This window comes from Pseudorca crassidens, chromosome 20 (assembly GCF_039906515.1).
Source record: "Pseudorca crassidens isolate mPseCra1 chromosome 20, mPseCra1.hap1, whole genome shotgun sequence".
Lineage (NCBI taxonomy): Eukaryota > Metazoa > Chordata > Mammalia > Artiodactyla > Delphinidae > Pseudorca > Pseudorca crassidens.
The window spans coordinates 47,090,596-47,104,636 of record NC_090315.1 but is presented as its reverse complement, the minus strand read 5'-3'; the positions used below and the strand labels follow the sequence as shown (position 1 = coordinate 47,104,636).

General features: G+C 49.7%; 1 protein-coding gene across 10 annotated transcripts in view; it reads right to left on the bottom strand.

The window, feature by feature from the left end:
- ZFHX3 (zinc finger homeobox 3) overlaps window positions 1-14,041 on the bottom strand; it is a 256,795-nt gene that overhangs the window by 105,512 nt on the left and 137,242 nt on the right. For all 10 annotated transcript variants that reach the window (XR_010938973.1, XM_067718710.1, XM_067718716.1 and 7 more), the window contains one exon: window positions 591-822. Coding sequence is in view for 9 of the 10 variants with exons in the window: in XM_067718710.1 (XP_067574811.1) it covers window positions 591-822 (232 nt within the window). In the remaining variant the exon portion in view is untranslated. The remainder of the gene's footprint in view (window positions 1-590; window positions 823-14,041) is intronic.

The following is a 14,041-nucleotide window of genomic DNA, read 5'->3' as shown; positions in this document are numbered from 1 at the left end:
AGTGGGAGTGAGAGTCCCATGGGGAAGGAAGGAGAAGGGGACGGCAGGTGAGAGGACAGGGTGGGAGGCGGAAGCGCGGGGTGAGCTCCCCTGGAAGGTCTCCACCCTCTTTGTGAAGTAACAGCCAGCACTGAGCCAGGAACAACTGGGTCGCTCTCAAATACAATCGCAATGTTTATAGCAAACACATGTTTCGATCTTCTTTGAAGTTCATTCTTACCGACCAGACTCGAGGTCACACAGCGCCCATTCTCAATACTGAGCAAGACACAGCTTAGCGTCTGCTTTATGTCGATCTGAACCAAAAAACTGAATCTAGAGCGCACTTCAGAAGAATGTGGGGAGAGGGGACAAAACACGGTCTGTTGGCTTTTGCTCCCTGGGCAGCGGCTTGTGACACCTGAAGAAAAGTGTGGTGCTAAGTTCCTTTAAAAAATGGGAAAAGCAACAATCCCTGCGTGTCCCTTCAGAACACAATGGTCAGCTGTGAGGCTAGTCATGGACGTGACAGCCAGCTGCCCCGAGCCGAAGCCCTCGGGAGGCCACTGCCCGGGCAGCCCCGGGCCGCCCATGCCCACGAGACCACTCACCGGGGTCGGTGGAGGGGCACCTACGGATGGTGAAGATCTGCCCCAGGTCTTCATCCTCCTCCGGAAGGCCCTTCTGCAGCCGCTGCAGCTTGCGCAGGCTCTCGCTGCGCTGATGCTTCATGGAGCGCACGTGCTGGATGAGGTTGAGCTTGGCCTTGGTGGAGTAGTTGCACAGGACGCAGTGGTAGTAGCAGCTCTCGCCCTCCACGCCGCTCTCGTGCTGCTGCAGGTGCTACAGGGGCGAAAGAGAGGGACACGCCTCAGGTAAGCCACTCCAAGCCCACCATGCCCTGGCGGCAGCCCGAGGATCCCTTATGGGGGCTGCTTGGTTTTCCCAGCGGGTCCTTCCCCCGCACTCTGTGAGGACAGGGGAGCAAGCTGACCCTCGTTCCCGTCTCCCTCACACGTGTCAGAGTGCTGAAAACGCTGACGGATCTGACCCTCCCAGTTTAAAACTGGTCTTCCTGGCACAATAATTAAAGGTTCCTCCTTCCACTCTCCAAAGCGTCCTGCTTTATTTAGAACAGGGGTCGGCAAGCTATGGCCCACAGGCCAAATCCACCCTGCTGCCTATTTCTGTAAATAGGGTTTTATGGGAACACAGCCACATCGGTTAATTTGTGTATTGTCTATGACTGCTCTCTCAACACCAGAGTTCCACAGTTGCGATAGAGACTGTTTGGCCTGCAAAGCCTAAAATCTTATTATCTGGCCCCTTATGGAAAAAGTGACCAGCCCCTGTTTCAGGGGATGGCCCACATAGTCACCTTACCTGTAGAGAATCTCAGGTCAGTAACACAGAGGCAAAGCTGCTGTTTGGCTACTTCACAAGAAAGATGACTCAAGTTTTTGTATTTAGAACTACAGACTATTAGGAGAACCCAAAATTAGGTTTTCCCCTGGCTTAAAAAAAAAAAAAGACAGAAAAGTAAATTTCTCCAGACTAGTTTCCCTGTCAACAGCTCAAGGTCATCTGGCTTAGTGCTCAGATGGTCAAAATTACAGTCGGTGCTGTGTTTGTGTCAACACAGTGCTCTGATTTCAGAACACGGAAGCCCCAGAGCTGGCAGAACGCAGGCACACACAGGACTAAAGTCCGGGGCACAAGACAGTGGAGGCCACGGAAACAGTTAGCAGAGCCCAGACTTCTGCATTTAGGAGAAGGTCTCAAGATTATCCAGGCACAACGTTCACATCCTTTCGGGGCCTCTGAGAATATGCTGAAAGCTGTGGACCCTTTTTATTAGCAATTAGGGAATTGACACGCTCCTGGTATAGGAAGGCCGCCTCCTTCATTTCAAATGATTCATTTTAGGGGAAGAGGGAACCTTTCTATCGGGTGCACATAAAGCAGGAGAAACAATTCCAAAAAGTTTAAGTGGTTGACCCAAGGTAACCCAGCTAGTTAGTGGGAGAGAGAACGAGAAGCTGGGTCTCACATCCCCCAGCATCCTTTCGGAGGAGGAAATTCAGATCATGTATTTTATGGGCTCATGTTTCCACCTGTCTTTCCTTCTTTCTCCTCACCCTCAGCCCCACCTCTAGTCCCCAGAGCCTGGCCCAAGGGACTAACTACACAGAGCGCACGATAAATGCCTCAGCACTTCTTTGTCCGGCCCCTCTCGTTTCTGCCCACACTTGTTCTAGTTGATGCCCATGCCTGATAACTGTTTCTGGTCCTGCTTGGATATCTTCTCGTCCACGTTAATGCGGTGAGACACTCAGAAAGCGCAAGAGTCAGAATGTCCTGCACTCTGCCTCATACTGAAAATACCACAGTGGCCCCGGCAGCACTTCCCATTGGATGACATGGCTCTGAGGCTCATGTGCTCACACGCACACATCCTATGTTCACGGAAAAAGTGTGAACATTCCAGAAGCACGTTTGGACCTTGCTGGAAGAGGAAATAGGAATGCAACAGTAGAGTGCCGTAGAAAAACTACACTACTATAATCACTTTTGCTCTGGGGCCAACTTGCAGATAACAGAGTGAAGGGCTTCACCGGTACCAAGAGAGAACAATCCCTTCTGTCCTCGAAATGGGTGAGTTAACACACTCAAGTGCAGAGCCTCGGAACAAAGCAATATCCTCCCTCCCTGCCCCGACCCCGTAATCGCTGTCCTAGAACACTCACAACCAGAAGGAGTTTGAAGAACTAGCAAGCTCAGTGTTAACTATCAAATTATAACAACCGAAAATATAAAGCGACTTGTCTTGAAATAAATTTGAGCTGCTTTTTTTTTTTTAATCGTTTATCTTCAATTTACTGCCTCTGACAGAAGGCTCCTTACAGAGGGTTTCAGGAGAATGGAAAGCACCAAAGCAAGGTTTTCTGGAGGCTGCAACCTTGGGAAGAAGGAGAGTCTGATGGGCTAGGTGGAAAGGAAAATGATGAGCTCGTCCATGTTCCTTCTCCCTGACTTCTCCACAGGGGCCCCCAAAAGCCAAAAACGGCACCAGGATATTCCTGGGAGCAAGGGTTTGGCTTGGGATTGAGGAAGAGGAAACTTGTACAGGAGCCAGACACTGCTGCCTTGGATCACTAAGACCAAAAGAATGACATTCATTAAAGTTTCAACAAAAACTGACTGAATGAACGATAACAGGGAAAATACCCATGGCATCTACAGCAGTAAGTTCTGTCGAGGGGTTTTGGTGGTATCATAAACTATGAAATCAGAGCAAGTACCATTAAAGCCCTAACCCCAAGTTCTCATTACTTTCCCATGAAACAGGACTTCCTTGCACTAAAGCTCTGAATCTTAAACATAAAATTTTAATATGGATGTGAGGGTTCTTTTCCAAACAGCTGGGGTTTCTAGTCTCTGAGCCAGAAGAGAGGATAACATGGCCAAAAAGTGTTGGATGGGAGTTGTCAGATGTCAGATGTATTTTGTCCTCAAATCCATGGGTTCCTGGGTGACAGGGCTGTATAAACCCTGAACTAAAATAAACATGATACCGGGGACTCCTGTTTAAAAAGTAATTGTATAAGGATGATGTCCCCAAACCACTACACTTGACTCATGGTGTCAGCGGCAATCTCTACTGCCACCAGGAATTCTTCTGTCTGCCATGTGAGAACCACTTTGGAAGGGAAACGGTTACATGCTACAAATGGTAGAGAAAAGAATAAAAGGAAATGCGGAAAACAGAGCCACGGCCTTTCCCACTGATCCCAGTGCAGGGAACATTTAGGGTCCTCTCTCAGAGACTTGCACAGAGGCGTGATTCAAACTTCCAAGCTTGCTTTTGCACTCCAAGTTCATTCTCCAAGACATACACGCAAAAGTCCAGAATAAACTATTTCTCCATCCTAGGAAACACCTGCTTATAAAGGTTATACCCAACCCAAACTTCCACTCACAACTGGAGTCTCTTGAGGTCTACCTGCACGTGACAGCTCCTGTTCTCACCACATCTCGTAAGCTCGGTAATTCTCAGGCTGTCCCATCTCCAGCAAACGGGGGCCCAAAGCGAGCAGCAGCGTCCTGGGTCCTGACTTCCATGACTTCTCCACACCATCTGGTCATTTCCCAGGCCTTGAGTGGGTCAATGCCCTGACCTTGTTGGCCAGGCACCCTTTCCCTCCCAAGATGCCCTGGCCCATCCCCAGAATTCCACCCTTGCAACCTGCCTAATAAGACGCAGCAGGAGGGAATGGGGCTGCAGAGGCCGATGAGGACTCCACGGGGCAAGCCAGTCGGCCAAGGACATGCTTTCCCTGCAGAAGAGAGTAGATGTTTTCATTTGGGGAAAGAGGGAGAATGATTTTTCCTGTCCCAGCTAATTAGAATACCGTCAATTGGGATCACAATGTATTTAATTAAATTCACTGTAATATACGGAGAATCCACCAAGGCACAAATCCCAGTGGAAGACTCAGCGGAGAAGCTGTCTGCCTCCTTTCAGAGTTCTTGCTCTCCTCTGCAGGCAGGAAATTCTCCTCCCACGCAGATACTGGACTCCCCCAACACTCTCCCCCTCACAAAGGTTGCCCATCCTTGGGAAGGAGGACCCAGGTCTTGTTTGCCTTTTTCCATTTATTTCTTTACTCTGTGCTCAAGATTCTTAACTGTTCACCTCTATCGGGTCAGGTGTGCAGTTGAAAAAAGAAAACAGAACAATAACTTCAACTGTGGTTAGTGTGGTACACGTGGACCCAAAGAAAACTGGCCACTGAGCCCATCAGGCAGGGTTTGGTTTTGGTTCAATTCTAAGTATCTACAACACATGAGACACTATGTAAACACACACACACACACACACACACACACAGACTATGCCCTACCCTAGGGCATGATCCTGCAGGTAATAAGGCAGTGATGGTGGTGACTTGGCAGATAGGCCAAGGGATATAAGGAGGGCATCCCTTTAGTGTGAATACCATTGGGAGAATACACCCTCCAGCTGGACCGGTGAAAATCACTGGCTCACTCAAAAAAAATCAACACCTACCTACCAATGAACAATGAAGAAGCAGGACCAACTAGTAAATCAAGAAAGGGAGAACTACCCAGCTAAAGAAGACTGGCAACCGAGGTCCAACCAAACTCACTCGGTCCAGCCAGCCTCTCCTACAACCTCGAACACTGAACCACCTAGGGTTTCCTTGTTTTCCCCCAATCTCACTGCTGTTTTTTAAAGTGCCTGCAAAACGCCGGGTTATATGAACTGCAAGTGTACCGTTGTTTCCACCAAAAGAAACTTCTACACGTGGCAAGAGGATTTATTTCCTGAAAGCTCAGAGAAGTACAAGGACCCACAAGAAGGGAATAAGTATCCAGTGTGACTCATAAATGGAAACAGAGAAAGAGCCCAACAAACTCCAACTTCTCCAACTGACCACTATGTGGCAGAAAACAGACTGTCCTTACAGCAATCGAGTAGGAACTGGATTCACACACACTAGGTGGGCAGCACCTGTGCTGGAAGTGAGCGAGCGGGGCTCCCTCGCACTGGTCAGGGACCTTTCCTGTCCATCTGTCTGATCCTGTCGGAGCATGTATAGTTTAAAATGCTCGTCCTGTCCTGGTTTAGCTGGCGGGCGATACTTCCTGTGCGCCTGACACGGAAACATCCAATGTCCCACGTTTTCCCTTCTGGGTCTGGTTCCTAGGGAAGAACTTGGAAAAGAAAAGACCTCAATACAACAAGAGGCGCCTTGAATGATAGGCCTGGCACGTGAGGCCGAGTGCAAAAAGCAAATTAATAATTAAAAAAGAAAGGAAAGGAGCCAGCCCGCGTTATTTGTGGGATCCCACCCCACTGACATGTTGGGCTCGTCCACCCTGGCCAACGAATGAAAGTCAAAGAGACGAAAAGAGGGCTCTTGTTAGAAAATAATTCATCGTGAAAATCAAAAAAATGTGTTCCTGTTACTTGTTTCCCAGGAAAACTAACCAAGTTCTGTCAGAGGACATCGATTTCTATAAATCTGGAGGGGCCCCGGCTCCCTCCTCCTCAACAATAGGAAACTTCTAACATCTGGTTCTTCATGCATGGAATGCAAAATATTGATCAGGTTCTGTCAAAGCCTCCCCTTTAAAGGAGAAATGGACAAAGTACACTCTGACACACACACACCCACACTCACAAATGAAAACACACGATTCACAAATGAAGGTTCCTCGGGGAATAATAACTGTTACAATGAACACACGAACGCCCACCCCGCTCACCACATTCTCCCATGGGTACAACGCAACTGTACTTGGAGGACAGCAAACGCTGAAGCTCCCTGATGGGGTAAAGCAGCCCCCAGGCATCCCTCCGGGCAAGCGGCAGACCAGACACCTCCTGCATCACAGAGAAGAAGCCCCACGGCGGGCGTCCAAAAAGGCCCCTGACACACCTGTGGTGCTCGGAAGTGCAGCCCGGCACGGGCAGGTAGAAGAGCCTCCCGATCCATAAAACAGAGGTCCCCAGTGGAACAGGTCGCTGGTGCGTCAGGCCTCTGGAGGGAAAAAACGTAACCACAGCAAGCCCGGGGCTTGGGGTAGGACTATGAAAGTCTCACCAACACTTCCAGTGAGAAGAAACAGGAAGATGAGGGTCCAGAGTGAATCTGCTAATTACCCAGTAAGATGAAATAAGGAAGGAGTAAGCAGGTGTTAATTCACCATCACACCCGTGCACGGCATTTACTGCTGAGGAAGCACCTTCACACTTTTGATTTTCTCGTGACACCCTGACGTGGGCAGCGTTTGGCTCCTGTCCTTGGAGAAACCCAGAGCTCCAAGAAGTCATGTGACTCCTCGCCCCCAAGGTCCCACAGAGCATGGAAGAAATGCGACTGGAACCCAGGGCTGGAGGCCAGGTCCACAGCTGTCCAGCTACACTGCAGTGACCATGGGGTGCTGGAACACGAGACTCCCCAGACCCGGGTATTCACTTTGAATGCCTAAAAAAGAAATTGTTTCAGGTGTAATGCAATCCAGAACGGGGGTGGTTAATTTTTTTAATCAGGGGTTGTGTTACAGTTCCAAATTTAATGTCGCATTCTTAGGAAAGCTTCTGGAAGGTCAACCTAAATATATATGTATTCTCTGTTTCATGTTGGCTTTTCACCCACTCATGCCCTCATCCTCGGCACCTGTTAATTTAGCCCTATTTCACGGCAGGAGCCCAGCAGACGGCGTAAGATATAAGCCCCAACCACCATTTACAAGAGAACGTGAAAGGAAGTAAAAATATTCCCTTAGATCAATCCATTTGCGTTGCTCTGACCTATTTTCTGGTTTCTAGGCCAGTCTCCTCACGCCCTGGAACAAGCCATGACTGTTCGCTCTCAGCACCCGAGCTCCAAGGCCACAGTCAAGACTTTCTAACCCTGCATCTCTTCGCTGGCATGAGTGATATTTCCTCATTCAAAAGTCTCAAGATGAATGTTTCTTGAGAGAAGTATAGTAAATTCTAGGAAAAAAAAAAACATAAATCTGCAATCTATAGGTTGTAGCGGCCTTGGCTTTGAAATCTTTTCTAGAAAAGTCCAAGCATGGACTCTTGCAGAATGTTGATGCCATCCCTAACAGATGTCATTTCCCTCTGTTGGGAAACCTCCAGAAAGGAGTGTGGCATAACTATACATAGAGAGGAAGCTGATAAGGGGTATAGGAGTCCTCCCTAAGGAAAGGGCCCATCGGAGCCTGAGGTCTCAAGCCAAATAAGGGCTAGTTTCCACGACAGTCAAATGAGCATCTACGTAAACTTGGAAGCAACGGAGGTATGTGGTGGGGAAGACAATCAAGCGGGTCCCACAAGGCTAACATCAAACTGACTAATCCTCCAGGAACTACCCACAGCTCCCTGGATCTGAAGATCAGCCCTTCACTCAGGGCACTGGCAACAGTGAGTTCATTAAGATGTGCTTCTTCCCTCACGCTCCTTTCCGGCTCTCACAGGTGTAAGTCCCCACACACAACGAAGGCTGCCATATATATGCTACTCAAGCTGGTCCTCATTCAGCTCCATGTCACACTGTTGTCATAACGGTGGTTTAAGGCGAACTCTGGATTAGGGCAGGCCAGGGAAAACCCTCCCTCTGTGCTACCTTCAGCAAATTACACACACGGGGCGGGCCTCAGGTGCCTCATCTGCAATGTTGGAACAATAACAGAACCCCCTCATAGCACCACTGGGAGAGGTCAGTGGGATAACTCGTACAAAGTGTTCAATACAGTGCCCGATGTACGGTGTGCCTTCATAATCAACGAGACCATTATTATTACTGCCGTTATCTTTCAAACTAGTTAAGCTTTGGGGATTAGGAATAGAAATGAATGTCTACTGAATGTACCAATCTGACACTTCCCTCCTTATGCCCAAACTATCCTGCCCCCTCCCTGGGAACCACCACCCCACACCACCCCCCAGGGCCAAAGAAGAACCCCTTGTTGACAATAAAGAAACTGCGATGTACAGAAATGATAAAATAGAGGGGAAACTGCACACACACGGGCCCGCCTTCTTCCTTACAAGAGGTGCTTAATTTTTATTTTAAGTCCCTTGCCCAAGTCGTGCAGCTGGTGCAGGCAGAGCCAGGATCACACCCCAGGTCCATGTCCTTGCCACAGAACCCCATCTGCTCTCTCTGGATCTCTCTGCCCATGAGGTGTCAATACATAATGAAAATCAGAACCCTCGCTCTTTTATCACATCTGCCAACATCCCAGGTGAGAACCAGGCAAGGAGAACTTTGCTGAAAAGGCTGCAGACATGGCGCTGATTCCCCAAATCCGCTCTGAAGGATTTGCTTATTTGTATCTCCAACCCCATGACAGTCAACACAGCAGGAAAAACATACTTGTCTGGTGGTCAAAACAGGTGCATTACTTCATCTGTAAAATATAGATGTTTATACTTGCCCTGTCTTCCTTGGATGCAGTTTTAAAAACCACATGAGCAAACAAATGTGAAGACCGCTCAGAAGGTGTGAAGGGCGACCTGAATAGCTGGCACGGGCATCATCTCTTTACCTTGAGACCAGATTTCGCTTCCTCACCTCTGATTGGCAGGTACACCACCGTGGGCTTGGTGGTTAATGATGCAGACGTGTTCCAGCCCAGCGGTCCTCTAACTGGAGCGTGCATCAGAAGCACCTGGGGGGGTGCGTCATGCCGCAGAGTTTCGGGCCCACCCCAGGGGTTTCTGATTCACCGGGTCTGGGGTAAGGATGGAGAATTTGCACTTCTAACAATCTTCCTGGCGGGATGCTGACGCTCCTGGTCTGGGATCACCCTCTGAGAACAGTTGCTTTGGACAGCAACTGCCACAGAACAGAGACCTAAGTCAGAATACACGGAGACACTCCCCTGTAAAAAGGAACATTTCCAAGGCCTAACATTTCCGAACGGCCCGCCTTTTCCCAAAGAGTATTTCAGATTCTAGCAAACTGCACTTGATAAATCACGCGATGCCTGCACACCAGAATTTACCCCTTCAATGAGAAAGTCACTCGGAAGCAGCTGCCTGCTACTGGCCTGCTCCAGATACTTCATAAAGTCGGAACTGGCTCTATTCATCTTCCTCTCCCCTTTCGCACCTGCAGTCTACAATTTCGTGGGGCTGTGGCTGAAAGCGTGACTCCTGATGGCGAGGCGTGAGGCATCACTTCTTCCTCGCGAGCCCTGCATCCTGCTGAGTGCACCTGTCCAGATGTCTTGCTGGAACCGAGCCCATGGGAGAGCTTCCACCAAATATGAGAAAAATAAAACGGTCTTTAAAATTCCTCCCACGCTCTTGAACTTCCTAGCTGCTGCTGCTGAGAGCATGAATTTGGTGCTCAAACCTGGAGGCTTCTCTTGAGCTCCCACGACCTGCTGACAAATACCCTCATCACCTTCATTATGAGAGAAGAACACGGGCCGCCAGCATGAGATGGGCAGGGGGCAGTGAGCACGCACAGGGCTGATTTCTTCCTCATAAGAGGGGCTTAATTTTTTTTTTTTTTTTGTGGTACGCGGGCCTCTCACTGTTGTGGCCTCTCCCGTTGCGGAGCACGGGCTCCGGACGCGCAGGCTCAGCGGCCATGGCTCACGGGCCCAGCCGCTCCGCGGCATGTGGGATCCTTCCAGACCGGGGCACGAACCCGCGTCCCCTGCATCGGCCGGCGGACTCTCAACCACTGTGCCACCAGGGAAGCCCGGGGGCTTAATTTTTATTTCATTTTTTCCCTTGAAACAGAAAATGGGAAAGTGACGAGGCACGAGAGAAAAATTCCCTCTAAACAAATGCCTTTGATGTCGCTCATTCTGGCTGCTAAGACATTTCACCCTTTCTCCTTAAATTATGTGGATTTTGTTGAAGGTTGAGGAAGGTAAGTTACACTTGTGGGAGGGGGACAAGGGACCGAGACAGGAAAGAGAAAAATGCTGCTTTGAGGAAGTGGAGCTGAGAGACCAGGAGACGGCTGGCGGCAGAGTGGACGGCCACGTGGTGAGACGGGACACAGTTTTGCGAAAGATGACACGGCTAGTTTCTCCGCCCTGCTTTCAGGTTTCCACTCCCCCCCCCATAAATAAGCCAGACAAACACCCTGTACACCAGGTTTTGCTCTCCTTCCCCCCCTTTTTAAGCCTCATTAAAAGCCGATATTGTTCGGCCTCAAGATGGAGAGCTCAGCATGGATTTTACTGAACGTTAAATCAACCAGCAAGCGTAGCCAGCAAACTCTGTGGCACTTTAACTTTAAATAATGCAATAATTATTGAATTTCCTTTTTATAACTGAAGTGCTGGAATGTAAACAATGGGGCTGTAATTGCAGGAAGGGGGGATCAATAGAGGCAATCGTTTTCAGCCATGTTAATTGTAAATACAATTGCTCCAAGATGTCAGACTTGTTCTCCCTGCTCCCAGAATCATCCTAACGGATGACAGAGTCCAACTTTCCCATTACAGCTGTTCGTTCCTTTAAGAGGTTCTCAGTCAGGTCTGATCAATCTGTCAAGATAATGCATGGAGTAAGTAAGACTCTTCCAAACACAGGCTCCCAATCAATAGCCCGGACCCGCTTAATGAGGTGGGGCTAAGGCCCAGAGGGAGGTAACAGCCCCCCGCTTGCACCTAGGTCTGGCAGGCTGGCTTCCTCGCAGGGTCCTGATAAACAGATCAGCCCTTAACGAGGACATTAGTTATGCGTGCTTCAGCAAGCAGCAAGGCACCCGTCCCTGGGGACAGACGGACAGAAAACAAAATAGATTAACAGAAAACAATATGGTGCCAAATTAGGTCCAACTGAAGACTTTTCCCTCCTTCTTCTGCTTTTCTTAATTGTCCAGCAGAGTGGAGGACATCAATTAATCATCCCAATGGGTGTGAGCTCGAAGCACGGGAGCACCCGTTGAGCTGGGGGATCTCTGGGTGTCTGCCCATTTCCCGTGGGCCCTCATCCCCTCCACCCCATTTCCAGACTACAAGAGGGGCCTCTCACAGAAGGAGAGAAGGGAGACCAGGCTGAATCTTGATTCCTGACAGCGACAATGGGGGGCCACGGACTGACGCCGGACAAGAACAAATCTGCTACTCTTCGCAGGCGATGTCAGTGTTTGAGATCGAGTTTTGGTCCTGAGAATGGGTGAGCCCTCACAGACAGGGAGGAGGAAAGTCAAGAGTCTAGAATCCCAGGGCTTTCCTGGTGGCGCAGAGGTTAAGAATCCGCCTGCCAAGGCAGGGGACACGGGTTTGAGCCCCGGCCTGGGAAGACCCCACATGCTGCGGAGCAACTCAGCCAGTGCACCACAACTACTGAGCCTGAGCTCTGGAGCCCGTGAGCCACAACTACTGAGCCCACCCACCTAGAGCCCATGCTCCGCAACAAGAGAAGCTGCCGCCATGAGAAGCCCGTGCTCCTCAACGAAGAGTAGCCCCTGCTCGCCACAACTAGAGAAAGCCTGTGCGCAGCAACAAAGACCCAATGCATCCGAAGATAAAAAAATTAATTAAAGAAAAAAGAGTCTAGAATCCCACTTCACCTGTCCCAGCATCTCTGCAATTGGCACAGGCTCTGCAGGAGTTTGAATTCCCACGAGGATAACCTGGAGGGCTCCTGGGGAGTCTGGAGAGCCATCTTTTCTCCCTTGGAGGGCACCGTGTGCCTGCACCCTTGTTCCTGCTATGACTGGCTAGGGAGACAGCCCACTGGGGAAGTCCTTAAGAAAGGGCCATGTAAAGGAACATTCCACCAAGAATACAGCAGTGCCTTTTCCCAGTGGCTGCATGGCTTAGATAGAGCAGGGGTTCCCAAAGTGTGGCCCCTGGACCAACAGCGTCAGCACTTCCTAGGAACCCTTCAGACCCTGTCCAGGTCTACGGGAGCCTCGAGGGTGCAGGCCGAGCTCATCTGATGCTTCCGATGCAAGCTCATTTAACAACCACCATCTTAGAGGATGAGTAAGTTAGCAAGTTGGTCCTTTCTGGATCAGAAACAGTTCAGTGCCCAAGATATATCTATAAAACCTCTATTTTCCCTGAGGTTTGGATCAGGGCCCACCACCCATCTGCTCCAGAATGCAAGACCTCTGGGAATAATGAAACCAAAGGAATGAGACCCATCTGAAAACTCCATTTTATTAGTGGGAAAAGATCACGGAGTGGGTCACACTACTGAATTTCGAAAGTTAACCGTTTCATATTGTGAATGAAGTAAAATGAGAATAACAGTCTTTTTAAAGGTCTGCGGATGAGCAGAATAAAAGAAAATAAATATACAGCTAGAGAGAGCAGATCCCTCCTTTGTGCAAAGTCCCGGCTCCCAGGCCACTCCTTCTCCGAAGCCCTTCCCAGCCCCCAGCTCCACCTCTCCCTCCTCTGGGCCGGCAAACCGCCAGGAGCATCATCCACACTGTACTCATCTCACTGTGTTTCAAACCACTGCTCCTCTGCCACACTGTCGACAGCAGCTCACAGGTGGGGAGAACTTTCTATCTCGGTACCGGGCAGAGCTCCCAACCCACAGCAGGTACTGAAAGATGGCCGGCTGAAAGTCTAAACAATCTCCTCTAAGGCTCCACTGTGGCTCTCAGTCTTCAGCTGGCCACTCAAGACCTAGCTCATTGAGTCCAATTCCCTCCCTCCATCTCGGATTTCAATCCTCCACTCCACGCCACACCCCACACACAACTAGACGGCTGGCAGTTGCCACCCTCATCCACCAACCCTCATCCTTCTGGTCCCGGCGCCTCTCCTGCTTGGAAACTCTCCCCAACACCCTCTCCACCTGCTAAAGGGCTGCACAGCCACCGGAGCAGGCAGATAGCACCTCGGCCTGAAGTCTTTCCCCATCACACCTGAGCCAGAACCCCATCTCCTCGCCTCTGGGATGTCAGAGCACAGGTGGCCCCACCCAAGCCCACCGTGAGTCACTCTTTTCAGGAAATGCTTTCCTGGACTTCCACACGGGGCTCTGCAGTCCTTGATGACCCAGATGGGACGCTGGGGCTGAGGGAATAAATATGTTTGCTAATATACGCTGCTCGTTTAAATAAGGGTTTTTGGCAGGAAATAATGACTATAAATGGCTGCATTTAGTGACTTCATTATTTCAGTATATTTCAGTATATGTCCTCCCTCCAAATCAGTCAAATGTCTCCCAGCCAGAGGCCAGCTTAGTCGGTCACTGTCATTCTATCCTCCATTTCTATCCTACACCCCTTGCCGTATTTACATGGGTTTAATATCGCTATCCTCTTTTACGAGAGCTCTTTTACTATTAAACTGACAAATAACTGCAAGACTTGGAGATACTGAGAAACAGCTAGAATGTCTAGACGATCACAGAAACCGCGGGTAGAGAGCACAGAGAGCAGATGCCTCTCAGGGGGAGTAACTTGGCCACGAGAACTCCGAGGATGAGTTCACAAGTGTCCACCGCGCCTCTGTAGATAAAAACAACTTAGTACGTAGTTTAGTTCTAAACATAAGATCCTACGAGAGACAACGGAGTGAGGTG